At 42.0% G+C, this 24086-nt stretch overlaps 1 protein-coding gene across 1 annotated transcript; it reads left to right on the top strand.

The window, feature by feature from the left end:
* The first annotated feature begins 3947 nt into the window (after nt 1-3947).
* Nucleotides 3948-23024, top strand: LOC141194389 (uncharacterized). Its single transcript, XM_073662294.1, has 7 exons — nt 3948-4007; nt 5085-5234; nt 5364-5543; nt 5627-5750; nt 5830-5927; nt 6126-6216; nt 21385-23024. The coding sequence occupies exons 1-7, from the start codon at nt 3948-3950 to the stop codon at nt 22854-22856; spliced, it is 2175 nt and encodes a 724-aa protein (XP_073518395.1). The 3' UTR covers nt 22857-23024.
* Nucleotides 23025-24086: the final 1062 nt, after the last annotated feature.

The following is a 24086-nucleotide window of genomic DNA, read 5'->3' as shown; positions in this document are numbered from 1 at the left end:
TCTCCCCCTCCTTTTACTCCTCCACCTCTTTTATTTTCGCATGACTATATGTACTTGTCACTTTTCCATGTGTTAGTTGTGTCTTCTGAGCAGTTTGTCAGCTTTTGGACACCTTTGAAGGTGTTTTCTATGTGTTTCTATGTGTTTTTGTTTGCCTGCCATTGGTTTTAACGGTGTTCGAAGGTGTTCGACGAACAGTTCGACGAACAGTTCGGCGAACACACGGGTGTTCGACGAACCGAACCGAACTCGAACACTACGGGGGTGGCTCAACACTAGTCCTCACGAATCAACCGAAAGGTGGCAGTACCTCTGAGGGGCCGTAGCGACACATCTCGACCCATATGGTCACCACAGGGGATAATGGACCTTCCCATAATGGTTTACTGGACTGTTGTAGCTTGTAATAAAACTTATGTACTGCTACATGTACCCAGAAAGCTCGTGACTCTGCATGAATGCAGAAGAATTCATAAAGTGTTGTGTCTGATGTATATACTTCTCATTAAGTTCTTATTAAGTAAAGAAAAGTTTATTTTTTGGATTTTGGTCTCCCTCATTCATCTCCATACCATCTGGTCCGAGCCTGCCGAGTAGAATAGCAGCATGCGGTCTGCAGAGTCGGGAGATATGACTCCTTCCAAACATGCCTAGATATTTTTTTCCTTTTGAGGTTGAGAGGCCCAATTACAGCTATTGCTGTGGGCCCTGTGATTTCAATCTATGCCACTATGAAACATTTATTGTTCTCATAGTACAATGCCCCCTTCTTGTTCCCCACACAGTATAATGTTCCCACGATACTGGCATCTCTCACACAGTGTTGGGCCTACTATCTGATGTATATACTTCTCATCAAGATCTTGTTAAGTAAAGAAAAGTTTACTTTTGGACTTTTGTCTCCCTCATTCATCTCCATACCATCTGGTCCGGGTCTGCCAAGTACAATGGTAGCATGCGATCTGCAGAGTCAGGAGATAAGACTCTTCCAAATACATTTATATATACAGTACAGACCAAAAGTTTGGACACACCTTCTCATTTAAAGATTTTTCTGCATTTTCATGACTATGAAAATTGTACATTCACACTGAAGGCATCAAAACTGTGAATTAACACATGTGGAATTATATACTTAACAAAAAAGTGTGAAACAACTGAAAATATGTCTTATATTCTAGGTTCTTCAAAGTAGCCACCTTTTGCTTTGATGACTGCTTTGCACACTCTTGGCATTCTCTTGATGAGCTTCAAGAGGTAGTCACCAGAAATGGTCTTCCAACAATCTTGAAGGAGTTCCCAGAGATGCTTAGCACTTGTTGGCCCTTTTGCCTTCACTCTGCAGTCCAGCTCACAACAAACCATCTCGATTGGGTTCAGGTCTGGTGACTGTGTAGGCCAGGTCATCCGGCGTAGCACCCTATCACTCTCCTTCTTGGTCAAATAGCCCTTACACAGCCTGGAGGTGTGTTTGGGGTCATTGTCCTGTTGAAAAATAAATGATGGTCCAACTAAACGCAAACCGGATGGAATAGCTTGCTGCTGCAAGATGCGGTGGTAGCCATGCTGGTTCAGTATGCCTTCAATTTTGAATAAATCCCCAAAAGTGTCACCAGAAAAGCACCCCCACACCATCACACCTCCTCCTCCATGCTTCACGGTGGGAACCAGGCATATAGAGTCCATCCGTTCATCTTTTCTGCGCACAAAGACAAGGTGGTTGGAACCAAAGATCTCAAATGTTGACTCATCAGACCAAAGCACAGATTTCCCCTGGTCTAATGTCCATTCCTTGTGATCTTTAGCCCAAACAAGTCTCTTCTGCTTGTTGCCTGACCTTATCAGTGGTTTCCTAGCAGCTATTTTACCATGAAGGCCTGCTGCACAAAGTCTCCTCAGTTGTTGTAGAGATGTCTGCTGCTAGAACTGTGTGGCATTGACCTGGTATTTAATCTGAGCTGCTGTTAACCTGCGATTTCTGAGGCTGGTGACTAGGATAAATTTATCCTCAGAAGCAGAGGTGACTCTTGGTCTTCCTTTCCTGGGACGGTCCTCATGTGAGCCAGTTTCTTTGTAGCGCTTGATGGTTTTTGAAACTGCACTTGGGGACACTTTCAAAGTTTTCACAATTTTTCGCACTGACTCACCTTCATTTCTTAAAGTAATGATGGCCACTCGTTTTTCTTTACTTAGCTGCTTTTTTCTTGCCATAATACGAATTCTAACAGTCTATTCAGTAGGACTATCAGCTGTGTATCCATCTGACTTCTGCACAACACAACTGATGGTCTCAACCCCATTTATAAGGCAAGAAATCTCACTTATTAAACCTGACAGGGCACACCTGTGAAGTGAAAACCATTTCCGGTGACTACCTCTTGAAGCTCATCAAGAGAATGCCAAGAGTGTGCAAAGCAGCCATCAAAGCAAAAGGTGGCTACTTTGAAGAACCTAGAATATAAGACATATTTTCTGTTTCACACTTTTTTAAGTATATAATTCCACATGTGTTAATTCATAGTTTTGATGACTTCAGTGTGAATGTACAATTTTCAAAGTCATGAAAATACAGAAAAATCTTTATATGAGAAGGTGTGTCCAAACTTTTGGTCTGTACTGTATATATATTTTCTGTTTGAGGTTGGGGATCAATTACAGCTATTGCTGTGGGACCTGTGATTTCTATCTACGCCATTGTGTATAGGATAATAGAGTATAATAAAGTTATGGATGTGACTTAACTAACATTGTGCAGTGAATGTGTTTTCCCTATAGTGACAAATTCTTGCTGGTAAAACTGATATTTTTATTTCATATTAACTTTTTTAAGCAACTCTCCTCAGTGCGATCATACACCATACAAGCCTCTGATTGCTAAGGTGATGCACTGTACTACTGTAGTGCCGTGTATTATCACTGCCTGTTAGTGTAATGCTAATGGCCCCATACACATGAGATAAGGGATGGCAAAACCGTTATTTGGCAGAGGGCTATCTCTCCCGACACCCCCCATACGCACACATATTCCAGCTTTTCTGTGGTCTTTATGCGAGAGTCGCCTCCAGACTCCTCTAGCGGACGATTATCTACAGGAAGAACAAACGGATTAACCTCTGAAATTCAGGATGCCAGATCCTTCTCTGCTCTGACATCATCTGTTGGGAGGCCCCTAAATTCATTATATAGTCGACCAAACCCCCCGAAATCAGTGCTTTCATGTAACTTTAGTCTAAAGTGTATGGGGGCGTTAAAAAGTAAATTATTTTACGCTGCCTCTGGCCTGGCCTAATAGACTTTCATGGATTGCAGGCTCAGACACCATTAATAGGCATTTAAGTATCATAGCTACTAGGCAGCCCCATACTATCGAGTACTTGGGGGATGAGGGGAATTCAGCTGAACTTTCTCAAACCTTCTTAGATGCCATGTTTGTTTTTGACAGCAGCAAGTGGTTAAGCTGCCAGTGTTTTTGTTGCGGCTGCACCTGTGCCATCCCTGTGGTGCACATCTATGTTCTGGGGCCAAAAGAGTTATTTAAAAAAAAACAACAAATGTTTAATGTGTTAAAAAATAACCAAATGTGTGTTATTATTATTTATTATTATATCGCCATTTATTCCATGGCGCTTTACATGTGAAAAAGGGGGGTATACATAGCAAAAACAATTAGAATAATCTTGAACAATACAAGTCAGAAAATGGTACAGGAGGAGCGAGGACCCTGCCCGCGAGGGCTCGCAATCTACAAGGGATGGGTCAGGATACAGTAGGTGAGAGTAGAGCTGTTTGTGCATCATTATGGTGGAGCGATGGTTACAGCAGGTTGTAGGCTTGTCGGAAGAGGTGGGTCTTCAGGTTCCTTTTGAAGGTTTCCACGGTAGGCGAGAGTCTGATGTGTTGGGGTAGAGTGTTCCAGAGTAGGGGGGAATGCACGGGAGAAATCTTCTATGCAATTGTGGAAAGAGGGGAGTAGAGAAGATCTTGTGAGGATTCTTGGTTGGGTGCAGGTGAGTACCAGGAGACTAGGTCACAGATGTATAGAGGAGACAGGTTGTGGATGGCTTTGTATGCCATGGTTAGGGTTTTGAACTGGAGTCTCTGCGTGATGGAGAGCCAATGAAGGGATTGACAGAGAGGAGAGGCCGGGGAATAGCGGGGGGACAGGTGGATTAGTCGAGCAGCAGAGTATAGGATAGATTGGAGGGCTGGGAGAGTGTTAGATGGGAGGCCACAGAGCAGGAGGTTGCAGTAGTCCAGGCGGGAAATGATGAGGGCGTGCACTAGTGTTTTTGCAGATTCTTGGTTGAGGAATGTGCGGATCTGGGAGATTTTTTTGAGTTGGAGTCAGCAGGAAGTGGAAAGGGCTTGGATATGTGGTTTGAATGAGAGATCAGAGTCCAGGATTATGCTTTTTCATGTTTTTTTCATTTTACAAGAATTGTTGGTGCCAATTTTCTTTTGAAACATTTTAATATCTGCTTTTTTTCTGGTGTTTTTCTTGTAATATAGGAAAACCTAAGGCCAGAAATAAACCCCATAAAATACTGTACATGTAGACTTTGGTATCAAATAATTTATGTCCGTGGTATTTGTGCAAACAAGAAAGTTTTATAAAAGCCTCAAACTTCTGTGTGTTCATCAGACATGATAATAGAAGATTACAGTTTGGGGAAGATGGGAAACATTCATATAGACAGTCGGTGATGATGTAGTCAGTGACGGACTCTGGCCAAATATGTTTATAGAGCCGTATTAGAAGATGAAGATGTCGTCCTCATCATGAAGTAGTTATTTCTCATGTCATGTGTAATGAATATCTCCTGCAGTATTGCTAATGCCGATTCCAGTGTCGGTAAATGAGATGAGAATTAGCGTTATGGAAGATGAGTCTATAAGAAACGTATTCAGCTGCCGACTCCGAGGAAGAAACTGCTTGTTGTCTGTGGCCTAAAATATATAGGTTTTATTACTAGTTGTAAAGAAGAAAATTAAATACTGTAAAGTAATAAATCTCATATCTCCAGTAATTGTATTATTCCACTGAATTCTTTATGATGTTACATTTTTATCTTTTTCTCATTCAGGTCTCTACAATATCAGATCCTCTCAGTGGATATCTTCTACAAAAGGGAATTTTACTGATTTACCCAACAAAGATGGATATGGACAGATACAAGATGGCAGAAAAAATATTACACCTCACCCTAGAGATCCTCTTCCGGCTTACTGGAGAGGTGAGAGATTCTGATGACGTCACATTACATCATTCTTATCTATGGGAATAACAGATGGACAGAACTGGAGAGGTGAGGACTCTGGAAATGTCTGTACTGAGGTTTATTAATGTGTTTCTCCATAACCAGGATTACACAGTAGTGAAGAAGACCTCTAGGGAGCGCTGTCAGGACCCTGTGTCTCAGGGATGGGGAAGACCCCTGAGCCCAATCACGGGGCCTCCACCTCACCCCCTGATACATGAGGACATCAATGACCAGAAGATCCTAGAACTCGCCTACAAGATGATTGAGCTGCTGACTGGAGAGGTGACACTGCTGGGAATGCTGGGACATTATACAGTAACGCTATGGAGGGATCGGGGTGATGATGGTATCATTGTATGTGTCAGGTTCCTATAAGGTGTCAGGATGTCGCCGTCTATTTCTCCATGGTGGAGTGGGAGTATTTAGAAGGACACAAAGATCTGTACAAGGACGTCATGATGGAGGTTCCCCAGCCCCTCACATCACCAGGTAATAGGATTAAATACACACGGCCTATATTTATCTGTATGTAAAGAATGAATTCAGTCCCTGTATGTGTTTCCCCCAGATCTATCCAGTAAGAGGACAACACCAGAGAGATGTCCCCGTCCTCTTCTTCCACAGGACTGTAAACAAGAAGATCCCAATGTTCCTCAGGATCATCAGGTAGATGGAGAGAAGGTGTCATGAGATCTCCCCTATGATGTGTAGATGGCTGTGTAGGTCTTGTGCTCAGTCTTCTTTTATCCACCAGGATTATATGGTTTATACTTGTGTAATGAGACCGGTGGAGATGGCAGGATTAGAGCTGATCATAGATGAGACTTCTCCATCTGTCTGTGACTTTTACAATATTTGTTTCAGGGTGAAGATCTGACCCATATTAATACTACAGAGACATATGTGAGGGGTGATGAGCGGTGTAAGGAGGAGATTCCTACATATGACTACCCAGGTGAGTAGTAACCACTATATGCAGAGAAGTCACAGATTCTTCTCAGTCACTAGATGTGGCTATCTTATCTTCGGTGTAGTCCGGTCATATCACAGTCAATCAGTCACCCTTCTCTTGCTAAACCAAAACTGTCCCCATTACTTTGAGCGTTGACAGTCCTTCTGTTGGAGTGAGACATGTTTCGGCCAGAGCTTACAGCCCGGAGAATGCACCCTACTACCTGGGATTAGTAGACGCTGACCCTTACCTTCACAGATCCCTGAACTGCAAAGCAAAATGACAGCATACGTAAAATTTGCTGACAACATAGACAATCATGTGAAGAAAAATATAATCCGTATGGTGGGCCTTGCTTTTATGACGAGACCCCAGTCCAAGTCCTTTTTATTTATATGCTCAAATATAAACTATAGTCACAAAAACACAAGAAATATAATACAATTATATATTTTCTCCTTTCTTTTTCTATTTAAACACTTCCCTGACACCCCCCCCCCCATTCAGAGAAGAGAAAAGAAGAGAAAACCCTTCAATCAATAATTCTTGCCCATATTTCTTAAATTCTTTGCTCCTACTTATTCCAGCTATTCATTTATTGCCTAAGCTGTTGTTAGAAAATTATATTTTTCTAAGTTATCCAGTTCTTAAAAATTAAACCCCTTGCAGATAATAACTGTGAAGTAATTAGATCCTTAGTAGGAAAATCCATCCTGACTCCTATAAAAAAAAAATGAAATGACAAAACAATATTCAGCCTCTCAGCAACAAATGTGTTAACTGGTTCCCAAAATTCCCTAATTTCCCGGTAGTCCCAATACACATAAGATAGATCTGCCGCCTCTGAGTTATGATGTTTTTAATTGTAAGTTTTTGTATATACATATTACAATACACAAAAGTATCCCCACAAGTCCCAAATCCCTCCCGCCCCAACAAAATACAACAAGATATATTAAAGTGCAACATAATCAGTAAAGTAGATTCACGGTTCAGTAAAGGATAGGGAGGCCGGAATGACCTCTAGTTGTGCTCAAAAGTTTACATACCCCGGCAGAATTTTTCCTTTCTTGGCCTTGTTTCAGAGAATATGAATGATAACAAGAAACCTTTTTCTCCACTCATGGTTATTGGTTGGGTGAAGTCATTTGTTGTCAAACTACTGTGTTTTCTCTTTTTAAATCTTAATGACAACAAAAAACATCCAAATGACCCTGATCAAAAGTTCACATACCCTGGTGATTTTGGCCTGATAACATGCACAGAATTTGACACAAATGGGTTTGAATGGCTACTAAAGGTAACATCCTCACCTGTGACCTGTTTGCTTGTAATCAGTGTGTGTGTATAAAAGCTGAGTGAGTTTCTGGGATCCAGACAGACTCTTGCATCTTTCATCCAGCCAGTGACGTTTCTGGATTGTGAGTCATGAGGAAAGCAAAAGAATTGTCAGTGGATCTACGGGAAAAGGTAGTTGAACTGTATAACAGAGGAAAGGGATACAAAAAGATATCCAAGGAATTGATAATGCCAGTCAGCAGCGTTCAAACTATGATTAACAAATGGAAAATCAGGGGCTCTGTAAAAACCAAACCACGGTCAGGTAGACCAACAATAATTTTGGCCACAACTGCCAGGAAAATTGTTTGGGATGCAAACAAAAACCCACAAATAACATCAGCTGAAATTCAGGACTCTCTGAAAACTAGCGGAGTGGCTGTTTCAAGATGCACAATAAGGAGGCACTTGAAGAAAAATGGGCTGCATGGTCGAGTCGCCAGATGAAAGCCATTACTGTGCAAATGCCACAAAGTATCTCGCCTACAATACGCCAAACATCACAGAGACAAGCCTCAAAACTTCTGGAACAAGGTAATTTGGAGTGATTAGACCAAAATTGAACTTTTTGGCCACAAGCATAAACGTTACATTTGGAGATAGGTCAACAAGGCCTATGATGAAAGGAACACCAATCCTACAGTAAAGCTCGGAGGTGGATCGCTGATGTTTAGGGGATGTGTGAGCTACAAAGGCACAGGAAACTTGGTAAAGGTTGAAGGAAAGATGAATGCAGCACGTTATCAGCAAATACTGGAGGCAAATTTGCACTCATCAGCCCGGAAGCTGCACATGGGACGTACTTGGACGTTCCAAAATGACAACGATCCAAACCACAAGGCCAAGTTGACCTGTCATTGGCTACAGCAGAACAAAGTGAAGGTTCTGTAGTGGCCATCTCAGTCTCCTGACCTCATTGTCATTGAGCCATTCTGGGGAGATCTCAAGCATGCAGTTCATGCTAGACAGCCCAGGAATTTACAGGAACTGGAGGCTTTTTGCCAAGAAGAATGGGCAGCTTTACCATCTGAGAAAATAAAGAACTTCATCCACAACTACCACAAAAGTCTTCAAGCTGTCATTGATGCTAGAGGGTGCAATACACCGTATTATGAACTGGGGTATGTAGATTTTTGATGAGGGGCATTTGGATGTTTTTGGTTGTCATTATGATTTAAAAAGAGGAAACACAGTAGTTTGACAATAAATGGCTTCACCCAATCAATAACCATGGGTGGAGAAAAAGTTTTTTTGTTATCATTCATATTCTCTGAAACAAGGCAAAGAAAGCAAAAATTCAGCCGGGGTATGTAAACTTTTGAGCCCAACTGTACCATTTGTCAGAATGTATAATGTATTTCGTCATTTGCTAATATAGTACAAATAACATCGATATCACATGTATACCTTCAGGAATTCTATAGTATAGGATTTAGAAGCTTAAAAGAGACCTAGACATTATCTTTGCAGTTCTCGCGAAGCACAACCGGATCTATCAATCCAAAAGGCCCATCGATTTTCAAATTTAGTGATAGCATTTCTCTTGAGATATTTCTTTCCAAGTTTAGGAGAAAGTTAATCTTGTTTATGGATTCTGGGATTGTGGGGGTCTGGTCGGTTATCCAATGTTGAGCTATTAATTTCTTGGCCATATATAACATTTGAGAAACAGCAGATTTACCATGTTCATCAATAACTAAATCTTTAATAAACCCAATATGCATACCAAAGGAGTGACGTCTATTTGTGCTAAGTACATTCTGTTTATAGTGTCTTGTACGCCCTTCCAAAAGGATTCCAAGTTAAAACAAGAGCAAAGCATATGTAATAAGTCTGCTGAGTTTGTCTTACATCTAGCACAGTGAATGTGGTCTAAGCCCACGATCAAATAGCAATTTATGTGTTCTATAAACTTGATGCATCACCTATAGCTGGGAGAGTCTGTGAAGTTCCCTTAATCCCTTTACCCCCGAGGGTGGTTTGCACGTTAATGACCGGGCCAATTTTCACAATTCTGACCACTGTCACTTTGAGGTTATAACTCGGAAAAGCTTTGAAGGATCCCGCTGATTCTGAGACTGTTTTTTTGTGACATCTTGTACTTCATAATAGTGGTAAAATGTATTTGATATGACATGCGTTACTTGGTGAAAAAAATCGGAAATGTGAAGAAAATGTTGAAAATCATGATCCACCCGCGTCTGTTTACATGTTAAATGCTGCTGTCAATCTCTGACAGCAGAACTTAACAGCGCTGCGCCGGAAGCGCGTCACTTACCCCGCCCATCGGTGACCCCGTCACGTGATCGCGGGTCACCGATGGGTGGGCATGACAACCCTGGGTCTGCTGCAGAGCCCAGTGGTTGTCATGTAAAGATCGCTATGAGCGCCACCTAGCGGTCGATCCTCATTACTGCTACATAGAGGGGATCTGTTCATCACCTTTATGTAGCAGAGGCGATCAGGCAGTTGCTGCTTCTAGTCTCCTCTGGAGACTATAGAAGCATGCAAAAAGTTTAAAAAATGTTTTTAAAAATATTTAAAAAAATGTTAAAAAATAAAGTTTAAATCACCCCCCTTTTGCCCCATTCAAAATAAAATAAAATAAACCCCACATAAACATATTTGGTACCGCCGTGTTCAGAATCGCCCGATCTATCAATATAAAAAAGAATTAATCTGATAGGTAAACGGCGTAACGAGAAAAAAATTCCAAATGGCAGAATTACGTTTTTTTTGATCGCCACAACATTGCAATAAAATGCAATAACGAGTGATCAGAACAACGGATCTACCCCAAAATGGTATCAATAAAAACGTCAGCCTGGCGCGCAAAAAATAAGTCCTCACCCGGCCCCAGATCCCAAAAATTGAAGACTCTACAAGTCTCAGAAAATGGCGCCATTTTTTTTTTTTTTTTTTTTTACGCAAACTTTGGATTTTTTTTCCACCACTTAAATAGAAAAGAACCTATACATGTTTGGTGTCTACGAACTCGTAATGTCCTGGAGAATAATAATGACAGGTCAGTTTTAGCATCCAGTGAACGTGGAAAGAAAAAAAAAAAACAACTGTAGAATTGGAACTTGGAATTTTTTTCCCGTTTTCCAGTACACAATATGGTAAAACTAGCAACTGCGTTTAAAAGTACAACTCGTCCTGCAAAAAATAAGCCCTCACAAGGCCATATTGACCAAAAAATAAAAACGCTATGGCTCTGGGAACAAGGGGAGTGAAAAACGAAAATACAAAAATAACGGTAAATCCCAAGGTCATGAAGGGGTTAATAACCCTTCAGGTGAGTCACAGGAATTTTTGGAATGTGGAAGAAAACCATGAACATTTAACTTTTTTTCACAAAAATTTAAATTTAGACCCTAATGTTTTTATTTTCGCAAGGGTAACAGGAAAAAATGGAACAAAAACTTTGTTGTGCAATTTCCCCCGAGCATACAGATACCCCATATGTGGGGGAAAACCACTGTTTGGACGCACGGCAGGGTTCGGAAGGGAAGGAGCGCCATTTGACTTTTTGAATGTAAAATTTGCTTCAATAATTAGCGGACGTCATGTTGCTTTAGGGGAGCCCCTGATGTGCCTAAGCAGTGGAAACCCCCCACAAGTGACCCCATTTTGGAAACTAGACCCCTCAGGGAACTTATCTTGATGTGTGGTGAGCACCCTGAACCCCCAGGTGTTAGAACTCTCCTGTTAGTTTTTTTTTAGTTTGCTGGTCACATGACCATTTTTGCCTATTTAATCCGGCTCCGCCCTCCTGGCTTTGCTGGACTTCATTGTATTTACTACTCTTGAGCTAGCTTGGTGCTCTGTTGCCGTTCTCTGTTAGTTTTGCTAGGTCTTCTGACCTCTTTGCTTTTTGTTGTGTGTTTGTCTTTGACTGCTACTATTTCTGCTAGGAGGTGTCCAACTTATCCCAGTCCCTAGTTCTTGTAGGGATCCCTCCCTCTCATCTATAGGTCTTCGTACAGACTAGCCGAGGACTTTAGCGGGTCTGATCGCAGGATCAGGTTCCCCGTTACATCGTAGGGATCTAGTTTAGTTCTATTGTAGGGACAGATCTCCTGTCTTTCCTTAGTCCCTGTAGCAGATCATAACAGTAAGTCCAGCCCAAAAAGAAAAAAGAAAAAAATTTTCTCTAAGGAAAGACCTCCAGTTTTCCATCATGGTCTCGGTTCAAGATTTGGCTCAACGCTTGCAGGGACTCTCTCTGGAGGTGGTAAGGCTCCAACAACACGTGAGTAGCTGTTCTGGAGCACATTTTGTGGAACCTAAGGTACGTCTGCCTGATCTATTTTTTGGTGAACAACAAGATTTTTTTTCTTTTAAAAATGCTTGTTTATTGTATTTTCGTTTGAGACCCGGATCCTCTGGTGATGAATCACAGTGCATGGGGTTCATAATGTCACTTTTGCGCAAAGATCCTCAGGGATGGGCCTTATCCCTCCAACCTAGTGATCCGTGCTTTAGATCAGTGGATAGTTTTTTTTTCTGCTTTGGGTTTGTTGTACGATGATCCTGATCGTGTCTCATCTGCTGAGTCTGAATTGAGACATCTGAGGCAGGGATCAGGTAATGTGGAAAAATATTGTTCTCACTTCCGTCGGTGGTCTGCCCAGGTGGGGTGGAACGATTCAGCTTTGAAAAGCTTGTTTCTTGCAGGGCTATGTGAAAGGGTTAAGGATTTACTGATTGCTTATCCCACACCTGGAAACTTGCAGGAGGCAATGCAATTAGCTATACGGGTGGACAGGAGACTGCGTGCAAGGGTTAATGAGAGCAAATCCTCTGCTATGTCAGCTCCAAGTCCTGAGAGGGTCTGTGCTGACAATGGAGAGCCGATGGAGATTGGGGCGATGGCACCCCGCTCTCAGGAAAAAGACCGCAGGCTTTCTGAAGGTTTGTGCTTCTATTGCGGAAATTCTGGTCATTTGATTAAGAACTGTGTGCTTCGTATGAAGAAAGAAAAAAAAATGGTCAGTCATGCACGTATAGCCTGTTTAAATTCTAAGGGTGTATTCCTATCTGCCACTACTGCTGCTCAGGATGAATTAATTGAATTTCGGGTATTTGTGGATTGTGGTTCTACTCTGAATGTGATTGATGGGGGATTCTTGGAAAAACTTAGATTAGAACCTAAACTTTTGTCATCCCCTATTGCTGTGGTTTCTGTTGATGGCTCTCCCTTGAAGAGTGTTACTCATAAGGTCTGTGAATTTCCCCTCACTATTAATGGTATTCATCAAGAGAATTTGGATTTGGTGGTATTGGATAATTTGCCTTCTCCAGTAATATTGGGGTTACCCTGGTTAAAATTGCACAATCCTGTACTGGATTGGTCTACCAATGAAATTAAGTCGTGGAGCCCTAAGTGTTATGACAAGTGTTGTAACGGGCGCATTGCTGCTGTGGATAAAGGGGAATTACCTGTACCTATTCAGGATTTTTGGAAAGTTTTTTCTGAGAAGGAATCGCAAATTTTGCCTCCCCATAGAGACTATGATTGTACCATTGAATTTGTCCCTGGAGCGACTCTTCCTAAAAGTCGTTTATTTAATCTTACTATTCCTGAGAGAAAGGCTTTGGAGGAATACATACAGAAAAGCTTGGCCGCCGGTCACATTAGGCCTTCCAAGTCTCCTGTGGCTGTTGGATTTTTTTTTGTAAAAAAAAAAGATGGCGGTTTACGTCCTTGTCTGGACTTTCGTGAGATTAATAAAATTACTGTACGCAATCCTTACCCACTGCCATTGATTCCTGATTTATTTAACCAGTTAGCGGGGGCCAAGTGGTTCTCTAAAATTGATCTCCGGGGGGCATACAATTTGTTGCGCATGAAGGAGGGTGATGAATGGAAGACTGCTTTTAACACTCCTGTGGGTCATTTTGAGAACCTGGTTACGCCTTTTGGTCTTACCAATGCACCAGCATTTTTTCAGAATCTTATTAATGACATCCTTAGACCTTTAATCGGCAAAAATGTGGTTGTGTATTTGGATGACATTCTGATTTATTCGCCTGATCTGGAGTCTCATTGGCGGAGCGTACGTGAGGTATTACAGTTATTAATGGACAATTCGCTTTTTGCTAAGCTGGAGAAATGTGAGTTCGCTGTACAGAGAATTAGTTTTTTGGGCTACATTATCTCCAGTGAAGGTTTTGAGATGGACCCGGTTAAAGTTCAAGCTGTGCAGGAATGGCCTAGGCCTATTGGTTTGAAATCGATACAGAGGTTTTTGGGTTTCGCCAATTATTACAGAAAATTCATAAAAAATTTTTCTATTATTGTCAAACCGCTGACCGATCTCACCAGGAAAGGTGCTAATGCGGTTCAGTGGACTTCTGAGGCGATTGAAGCTTTTGTGTTTCTAAAGGAGAGGTTCACCTCTGCTCCCATCCTTATGCAGCCTGATGTGACTAAGCCGTTTTTGGTTGAGGTTGATGCTTCTTCGGTGGGGGTCGGTGCGGTGTTGTCTCAGGAAAACAAGGATGGAGTACATCCCTGTGCCTTTTTTTCAAAAAAATTTTCTGAGACTGAACTTAATTACGATATTGGTAATCGGGAATTGCTGGCGATTAAACTCACATTTGAACACTGGCGTCACCTCTTGGAAGGTGCTGTATTTCCCATTCAGGTTTTCACTGATCATAAAAATCTGATCTATCTTGATGCTGCCAAGCGCTTGAATGCCCGTCAGGCTAGGTGGGCACTTTTTTTCTCGCGGTTTAATTTTTCCGTTACTTACATCCCGGGTACCAAGAATGTTAAAGCGGATGCTTTGTCTCGCAGCTTTTCTCCCATGGTCGGTGTTGAGGAGGAAGAGGAGAGCATTTTACAAGAAGGTGTTGTGATTGCTGCTTTGGACTCCGTTTTGGAGGATGAGATTCTTAAAGCTCAGGAGAATGCCCCATCTAACACTCCCCATGGGAGGTTGTTTGTGCCTAGGACCTTTAGGAGAGATTTGTTTGTTGAGTGTCATGAGTCTCGGTTGGCAGGTCATCCAGGAATTTCTGAGACCAAGAGACTTGTAGGTCGCAGTTTTTGGTGGCCTGGATGGCAGAAGGAAGTCATTAAGTGGGTGCGCCAATGTACTGTGTGTGCTAGATCCAAGTCTTCGCATGCTCCTGCTGCGGGGTTGCTTTGCCCTCTGGAGGTTCCTAGTGCACCTTGTACACATCTGGCTATGGACTTTATTACTGACCTTCCCCTGTCTGAAGGTTTCACGGTCATCTGGGTGGTCGTGGACCATTTTAGCAAGATGTGTCACTTGGTTCCCTTCATCAAACTGCCTTGCGCTAAGACACTCGCTAAGGCCTTTGTCAAGGAAATTGTCAGACTACATGGTGTTCCTACTGACATTGTTTCTGATAGGGGACCTCAGTTCGTGGCTCGTTTTTGGTGTGCCTTTTGTGACAGGTTGGGAGTTCATTTGTCGTTTTCATCCGGATATCATCCTGAGTCTAATGGCCAGACAGAAAGGAAGAACCAGGATGTTGAGCAGTTCATGCGTTGTTTTGTGGCAGACAATCAAGAGGGGTGGTCTGAGTTTCTGCCACTTGCTGAATTTGCTCTTAACAACCATACATCCTCTTCTGCTGGGTGTTCGCCTTTTTTTGTTGTTCTGGGAGACATCCGTCTTTTGGGTCATTCTCCAAATTGGTATCGGCTGTGCCTGAGGAGGAGAGTTTTTCCGGTGATTTGGAGAGAGTTTGGACGGATGTGCGTGGTAATCTTCAGGAGGCTAACAAAAAATCTAAAAGGTACTTTGATAGGAAACGGCAAGAGGTTTTGTTGGCTGTTGGTGACATGGTTTGGTTGTCCTCTAAGAATCTGCGATTGAGGATTCCTTCTAAAAAATTGGGTCCCAAGTTCGTAGGGCCCTTTAAGGTGCTTCAGATAGTTAACCAATCTGCTGTTAGGTTGGAGGTTCCTACGTCCTGGAAGATTAACCCGGTGTTTCATGTTTCTCTGTTGAAAAAAGCTGATGTGTCGGATGGTGACGCCTCTGCCACTGTTCCTCCGGTGGTGGAGGACGGGGAATATGAAATTTCCCGCATCCTAAATTCTAGACGGTATAGAGGGAGTTTGCCGTATCTCATCGCTTGGAAGGGTTTCGGACCTGAGGATAACTCATGGGTGAGGGCGGATGATGTTTCTGCTTCCAGACTTGTCAGAGCGTTTCACAGGAGGTTTCCTGATAAGCCTGGGCCTAGGGGATCCGGAGGATCCTCATAGAAGAGGGGGTACTGTTAGAACTCTCCTGTTAGGTTTTTTTTAGTTTGCTGGTCACATGACCATTTTTGCCTATTTAATCCGGCTCCGCCCTCCTGGCTTTGCTGGACTTCATTGTATTTACTACTCTTGAGCTAGCTTGGTGCTCTGTTGCCGTTCTCTGTTAGTTTTGCTAGGTCTTCTGACCTCTTTGCTTTTTGTTGTGTGTTTGTCTTTGACTGCTACTATTTCTGCTAGGAGGTGTCCAACTTATCCCAGTCCCTAGTTCTTGTAGGGATCCCTCCCTCTCATCTATAGGTCTTCGTACAGACTAGCCGAGGACTTTAGCGGGTCTGATCGCAGGATCAGGTTCCCCGTTACATCGTAGGGATCTAGTTTAGTTCTATTGTAGGGACAGATCTCCTGTCTTTCCTTAGTCCCTGTAGCAGATCATAACACCAGGTGCTTCACAGAATTTTATAACATTGAGCCGTAAAAATAAAGTTTTCACATTTTTTCCACGAAAATGTTTTTGGGACTCAAATTCTGCATTTTCATAAGCATAACAGGAGAAATTGTACCAAAACATTTGTTGTTCAATTTCTCCTGAGTACGCCGATACCCCATATGTTGGGAAGAACTACTGTTTGGGCAGACGGCAGGGTTCGGAAGGGAAGGAGCGCCATTTGACTTTTTAAATGTAAAATTTGCTTGAATAATTAGAGGACGCCATGTCACATTTGGGAAGGCCCTGATGTGCCTTAAAAGCGGAAACCCCCCACATGTGACCACATTTTGGAAACTAGACCCCTCAAGGAACTCCTCTATATGTGTGGTGAGCACCTTGAACCCCCAGGTATTTCACAGAAGTTTATAATGTAGACCCGTGAAAATAAAAAAAAACTAACTTTTTCCACAAAAAATGATATTTTAGCCCCAATTTTTTTATTTTCACAAGGGTAAGAAGAGACTCCAAAAGTTGTTGCGCAATTTGAACTGAGTACGCCGATACCCTATATGGCTATGTGCCCACGATGCAGAATTGAAGCAGAACATTTCCGCAGCATTTCTGCATGTCCTTGTCCTTGCGTTCTTTAAGCTTTTTTGCAGCGTTTTTAACAAGCGGATTTGACTTGCATTTTTCAAATGCATTGAGTAGTCAAATCCGCATGCGGAAACGCACAAATAATGGACATGCTGCGGATTTTTCTGCACAGAAAATCCGCTGCGGAAAATTCCGCAGCACGTGCACAGAACATGCAGATTTTCATTGGGGACCATGGGGCACGTATTACCAAGTGTTTTAAAAGCGTTTCCGCTGCGGAATTTCACGTGTATGGTAGGCAATTCCCACGTGTTTTTTTTTTTAGCTGTATAACAAACGCGAAACATATGGGGCGGAGACTCGAGCATGTCACTTGAGCACCCGCGATACTAGGCGCATACCCGAGCACCTGATGAAGTCAAGTAGCGAGCACTTGCGCTCAACACTAGTCGCCATATTGTCATTTTTTTTCTTTACTGCTAACCCTAACACAACCCTAACCCCAACCCTAATCGTAGGTCTAATCCTAACCTCAACACAACCCTAATCCTAATCGTAACCTTAACCCTAATCCCAACATAATCCTAACCCTATCCCAAGGAATCCATTCACTATAATGAGGCAGCAAAGTTACTCTGGAGTTCGTCTTGCCTTTGTTTAGTGGTGTCCTTTCAGAGGTTTACAAAACTGTGGCTGAGGGCACTTTTATGCACGCCTAATAAAAAGACAGACACTGGGATCACAGGCCAGACGGCGTCCACCGTGCCTCCATCTGCCTCATTACTGGGAATCTTCCGTCAGGGGTTCCGTCTGAATAATTTATTTCAGAGATTTACACAGAAACCCCGGTGTAAGCGCTCAACACAGAGCGCAGGATAAATGTGAGCCGAGCCTTACTGCGATTTTTGGGAGGCAGAAGGAACAAATCAGCAGCAGGTGAAGAATTGGTTTTATTTATTTTTTACGCCGTTCCTCGTGCGGTATAAGTGATTAGACAACTTTATTCTTTGGGTCACTGCGATTACAGCGATACCAGATTTATATCTGATTTTTATGATTGAAAGCTATCATACACTATAAGACTTTGCAAAAAAAAAGACTAGTTTTTGCATTGCCATATTTTGAGAGCTATAATTTTTCCATATTTCGGCCGACAGTCATGTAAGGCTTGTTTTTTGCGGGACAAGTTGACGTTTTTATTGTTACCATTTTCGGGCATGTGACATTTTTTGATCACTTTCTATTCCGATTTTTGGGAGGCAGAATAAACAGAAACCAACAATTTTATAGAAGAATAATTTTTTTGCATCGCATAAATTTATTTTTCGGCTGAGGAAACTGTCTGGCAGCTTGTTTTTTGCAGGACAAGATGACGTCTTCAGTGGTCCCATGTTTATTTACATTCGTCTTTTTGATCGCATTTTATTTCACTTTTTGTTCGGTGGTATGATGATGATAAAGCACTGTTTTTTGCCTTTTTTTTTTTTTTTTTTTTAACCGTGTTCACTAAAGGGGTTAACTAGTGGGACATTTTTATAGGTCAGGTCATTCTGGATGCGGTGATGCCAAATATGTGTACTTTTATAGTTTTTTTTTTCAGAATATTTATTGATGGGTATATATATATTAGTACAGACCAAAAGTTTGGACACACCTCATTTAAAGATTCTTCTGTATTTTCATGACTATGAAAATTGTACATTCACACTGAAGGCATCAAAACTATGAATTAACACATGTGGAATTATATACTTAACAAAAAAGTGTGAAACAACTGAAAATATGTCTTATATTCTAGGTTCTTCAAAGTAGCCACCTTTTGCTTTGATGACTGCTTTGCACACTCTTAGCATTCTCTTGATGAGCTTACATACAGTATAGACCAGTGGAAATCTGTGCTTTGGTCTGATGAGTCCAAATTTGAGATCTTTGGTTCCAGCCACCGTGTCTTTGTGCGATGCAGAAAAGGTGAACGGATGGACTCTACATGCCTGGTTCCCACCGTGAAGCATGGAGGAGGAGGTGTGATGGTGTGGGGGTGCTTTGCTGGTGACACTGTTGGGGATTTATTCAAAATTGAAGGCATACTGAACCAGCATGGCTACCACAGCATCTTGCATCATATATATTTTAGTCCCACTTTCACTTTCTGCAGTCTGATCGCAGGTATAAGGGGTCTCTGACCCAAGAGCAGAAACGCTTTTGTCCCTCTGCTAGCTCGCTAAATGCTGCAATTGCATCATTTATGGGGTTAAAATGCCGGAAGCAGAGCGGGCACCGCTCCTGGCACTGAGTGATGGGTGTCAGCTGTCAGAATCAGCTCACACCTGGTGGCTGTCGTACCCGCACAGCCTCTGTGCGGGTGCGATCCGCCAAATGTAATAATTATTACTTATAATGTCAAAAAGGGGTTAATGATTACATAAAGGAGCCAGAGGAAGGCCAAGGAGTAGAACAATAGAGCTTAGGTGGTAAATAAGTTAGGTATCAGATGAGTATAAAGGCATGTTAGGTATAGGGCAGAGACATATCAGCAATATAGGGCCCCACTCAGATAAGTAATGAAGCTTATTAAGTAACAGGGCAGAGACATATAGGGAGTACAGGTGCCCAAACAGATCAGTATAGAAGCATGTTGTATGATCTTGCCAGGTGGCTTGTCTGTCTGCACAACGTGTGCTGGGTGGCTACCTTTAATGGAGCTGTGAACTGGCGTTCTGGTGCTCCCACTCCTTCGTCTCGTGCATCTGTCTCTGGTTGCAGCTGGAGGGTTTAGGTAAGTTTCCGCAATGCGGAAGTGCGTGCGTCATACCCGCCCACCGGAAGTTGTCATGGGCGGGTGACATGGCACAGGGACTGGGTCTGTTGGGTAGTGCCTGCTCACTGTATGGTCGTGTCACATGTAGCGTAACCATTGCGATGGGCAAAGTCCGCGCTTGTGCTGTAGGTTATGTGCGATAGTTTTGTTATATTGTCATCACGGTGTGTGGATGAGCGGCAAAAGTGAGGTTGATCTTGGTGGGGGAAAAAAAATGCTTCTTTTGGTTGGGTTAAATGGTGCCCTGGATTAAAGCAATAATGGAGAGGGATGTAGGAAATGTATGGAGTCTTGTATGAAACTATACAGTGTGAGGGTATGTCCCTTGTATGTACTTAGATTTGCAAGAATGACACATAGGAGCTGTGTGTAAGAAGGGGAGGGGAAGGGGTGGAGGAGATCGGAGTGGGAGGGGAAGGGGTGGAGGAGATCGGAGTGGGAGGGGAAGGGGTGGAGGAGATCGGAGTGGGAGGGGAAGGGGTGGAGGAGATCGGAGTGGGAGGGGAAGGGGTGGAGGAGATCGGAGTGGGAGGGCAGGGGAGAGGGGAAGGGGTTTGAGGAACTCCCTTGGAGAGGGGGAGTAGGAGTGGGTTATAGAGCTGATCTAGCGTGTCTGAAAAAAAGATCAGGTTAGCCAATCTATTTCATGGTTGAGAGCCTTGAGGGACCGTGTATGAAGGGCGTGGATCTAGAACCACTCCCGCTGTTTAAGGATTTTAATAAGGTTATCACCTTGTCTGGGTCTGGATACTTGTTCGATCATCTGGAACCTGAGTTGTTATACTGTATACCTGGCGAAATGATAGGGTAGTAGTAACCAGGTTTTGCCACAACGGATAGTGGATTTGTGTTTGACAATGCGGTCCCTGATGTGTTGAATAGTTTTCCATACGTATTGTAGACCACATGGGCATTTGACTACATATACCATGAAGTTAGATTCTCTGCAGAATGAATGAGGCCACGTATGGTGACAGAAGCAGATGCCGCAGGAGCAGATCCCAGAGGTGATGAGACCCACCATTTGCAGAAACCTTAATATGACAAAATGACAGAAAATCAGAGCAGTAGAAATCCCCAGAAAGTGACTCCGTTTTGGAAATTATAACCCTCAGGAAATGAATCTATAGGAGTAGTGACTATTTTGACTCTACAACCACTTTCTGGAAATTTGCACGCCTGGATGTTGGAGACTGAAAATTGCAAATATATTATTTTATTGCCCAACACATAGTGTTCATATTGTACTCCAGGAGATACACACACACACACACACACACACACACACACACACACACACACACACACACACACACACACACACACACACACACACACACACACACACACACACACACTATAAATTAAGTGGGTTCTTCTTACTAGAGTAATGCCAAATATATGGATGCTAAATGTGGTTTGGGCGCACTGCAAGGCTTAGAAGCAAGGGGGAGATTGGAGTGATATTGCTGAATTGGGTTATGGAAGCCATGTTGCTTTTCAGGAGCATTTGAGACCATAATAATGTAGAAACTTCTGTTTTTACACTGGCAGATGATGGACCACGCTCTACTGGTTCATGCTATGAGGTTTTCTATTAGACTGTGAACTGTCAGTGTCTTAGTGAATAATTCAATGTTATTACGTAACTTGCCATTTCTACAGACAGTTTAAATGTTCAGAAATATAAAATTCAAGGATATTTTCTTCAAAAATAATAATTGGTTTTATTCTTGGCAGATGACTGTACCAGGAGATCAGAGGGACAGCTGACCTCTTCAGTTTCTAAATCAGATGATCTTGAGATCCCACAGGATACAATTGAAGTGAATGCCGTTACTCCAGATTTACCATCATCCCTTCACAACAAAGATTTGTCATCGGATTCTTTAAAACAGGTCCTGACTTCTGATTCATTACCGACTACTAAGGAAAATCACAGTCACAAAAGAGGCATTAACAGACGAACTGCTCCTAAACGAAACAAGCCATTTTCACAGTCAGACTATGGAAATAGTTTTCCCCTCAAAAAGTATTTTCTTAAACATCAAAAAATGTACACAGGAGACAATCGAATTTCCTGTTCCAATTGTGGGAGATGTTTTAACCAGAAATCGGATCTTGTTAGTCACCAGAGAACTCATACATTGGAGATGCCATTTTCATGTTTAAAATGTGGGAAATGTTTTGTAAAGAAAATATATCTTCTCAGACACAAGAGAACCCACACAGAAGAGGAGCCTTTTTTATGTTCCAAATGTGGGAAATGTTTTAAATGGAAAAGAAATCTTGATACCCACCAGAGAACCCACACAGGGGAGAAGCCATTTTCATGTTCAGAATGTGGAAAATGTTTTGTGCAGAAAATATCTCTTCTCAGTCACCAGAGAACCCACAAAGAAGAGAAGCCTTTTTCATGTTCAGAATGTGGGAAATGTTTTAAATGGAAAGCAAATCTTTTCGCACATCAGAGAACTCACACAGGGGAGAAGCCATTTTCATGTTCAGAATGTGGGAAATGTTTTGCAAAGAAATCAAATCTTATCAAGCATCTGCGAACTCACACAGGGGAGAAGCCATTTCCATGTTCAGAATGTGGGAAATGTTTTGTAAATAAATCAGATCTTATCAGACATCACAAAACTCACACAGGGGAGAAGCCTTTTTTATGTTCAGAATGTGGAAAATGTTTTAAACATGAATCAGATGTTGTTAAACACCAAAGAACCCACACAGGGGAGAGGCCATTTTCATGTTCAGAATGTGGGAAATGTTTTATAGCGACATCAAATCTAATCAGACATCAGAGAACCCACACAGGGGAGAAGCCATTTTCATGTTCAGAATGTGGAAAATGTTTTAACCAGAAATGTTATTTTGTTAAGCACCAGAGAACCCACACAGGGGAGAAGCCTTTTTCATGTTCAGATTGTGGGAAATGTTTTAACCAGAAATCAAATCTTATCAAACATCAAAGAACTCACACAGGGGAGAAGCCATTTTCATGTTCAGAATGTGGGAAATATTTTACACGGAAATCAACTCTTAATAAACATCAGAGAAGTCACACAGGGGAGAAGCCTCTTTCATGTTCAAAATGTGGGAAATGTTTTAACCAGAAAGCGCATGTTGATAGCCACGAGAGAACCCACACAGGGGAGAATGACTCAACTACACCCAACTGGTCTCTGTATACACTAGAAAGGCCTTAGCTGCACAACTTAAAACACCACCTCGGACCTAACTACCAAATAGACAGTTGAGGAGTTTCTCGTATTTCCTGAGGAACCAGAGGGGAGTCTGCAACACACTGTCAACAAGGGGAAAGAAAAGTGTGACATAAGATATGAAAAACCCTGAGTGAGAAACTAAAACACATTCATATAGGGCAAAGAAGGCAAGCTAATGAGAACCAAAAATAAAAGGAGCAAGTATAACTTCCCAGAAACCTAACAGTGGTAGAAGGAAAAGGTACTGGGAGAGAAAGCAAACAGACCAGGAGGATTATTTCACCTTTGTGGTGAAAATTACAAAATTCATCTTCGCCCACAATTATTAGAATTTGATAACATAACAATATATATCTACAAGAGACTGGTACAGCAATAGGAAGTAACATGGCTCCACAGTACGCAAATCTTTTAATGGCCAAGCTTGAAAGTGACTTCTTGTCCACATGTCCCATCAGGGCTCTTGCCTACTACCATTACTTTGATATTTTAATCATCTGGACGGAATCTGAGCAACAGCTTAAGACGTTCCATGAACACTTTAATCAATTTTATCTCACCATTGTTAAATATTAATTATGGATATTCATTTTATTCTTAATTCTGAATTCTGTACCATACATAAGATTGCATCAGCCATCGTGCTAGGGTTTCTAGATGACATGCGCTATTTGTGTATTTTAATTCAGCACCATAATTAAAAGAACAGGTGCTATATGACAGGCCTATAAAAGCCCATGTTAGAGACAGGGGGGGGGGTCTCTTGCCATTCCACAGGACAAGGATATGTGTGTAAACCAGCTGCTGATGTAGGCCCAAGGAAACACGTTCTTTACCCGGACACATGGTGTCATCCTGAGACGTGCTGGACACAGACATATGCAATCTACCATCCAGGATCCCAGGGAAAGATGGGTGAATCTCAATTATTAAGCTAATTATGGACAAATGGACAATCACTCTGTAACTATTTAATTATTTTATGTAATCATTCTTTTTAATGGACAATCCGAGAATAAATCGATACTTTTTTTCCTAAGAATATCGTGATAGTCATTAATCGATCACATCTGATAAGAAGTCCTCGATAGAAAAAATATACGGAAAGAAGTATTTTTTTACAACCATCAACTTAACACTCAACTACTCCTGTACTGAAATTAACTTTTTGGACACCTTCATTAAGCTACAGAACAATGAAATAGAGACATC

This window comes from Phyllobates terribilis, unplaced genomic scaffold, assembly GCF_046119375.1.
Source record: "Phyllobates terribilis strain yellow unplaced genomic scaffold, ASM4611937v1 Scaffold_70__1_contigs__length_7381418, whole genome shotgun sequence".
NCBI lineage: Eukaryota > Metazoa > Chordata > Amphibia > Anura > Dendrobatidae > Phyllobates > Phyllobates terribilis.
The sequence above is the reverse complement of the archived record's forward strand: the minus strand, read 5'-3'. Positions and strand labels throughout refer to the sequence as shown.

Bases quoted from the DNA above. Each gene is read 5' to 3' on its own strand.
- LOC141194389 (XM_073662294.1), top strand. From the start codon at position 3,948: ATGCAATTGTGGAAAGAGGGGAGTAGAGAAGATCTTGTGAGGATTCTT. The intron at 5,544-5,626 runs GTGACACTGCTG...TGTATGTGTCAG, and splicing joins TTGAGCTGCTGACTGGAGAG to GTTCCTATAAGGTGTCAGGA. The intron at 5,928-6,125 runs GTAGATGGAGAG...TATTTGTTTCAG, and splicing joins ATGTTCCTCAGGATCATCAG to GGTGAAGATCTGACCCATAT.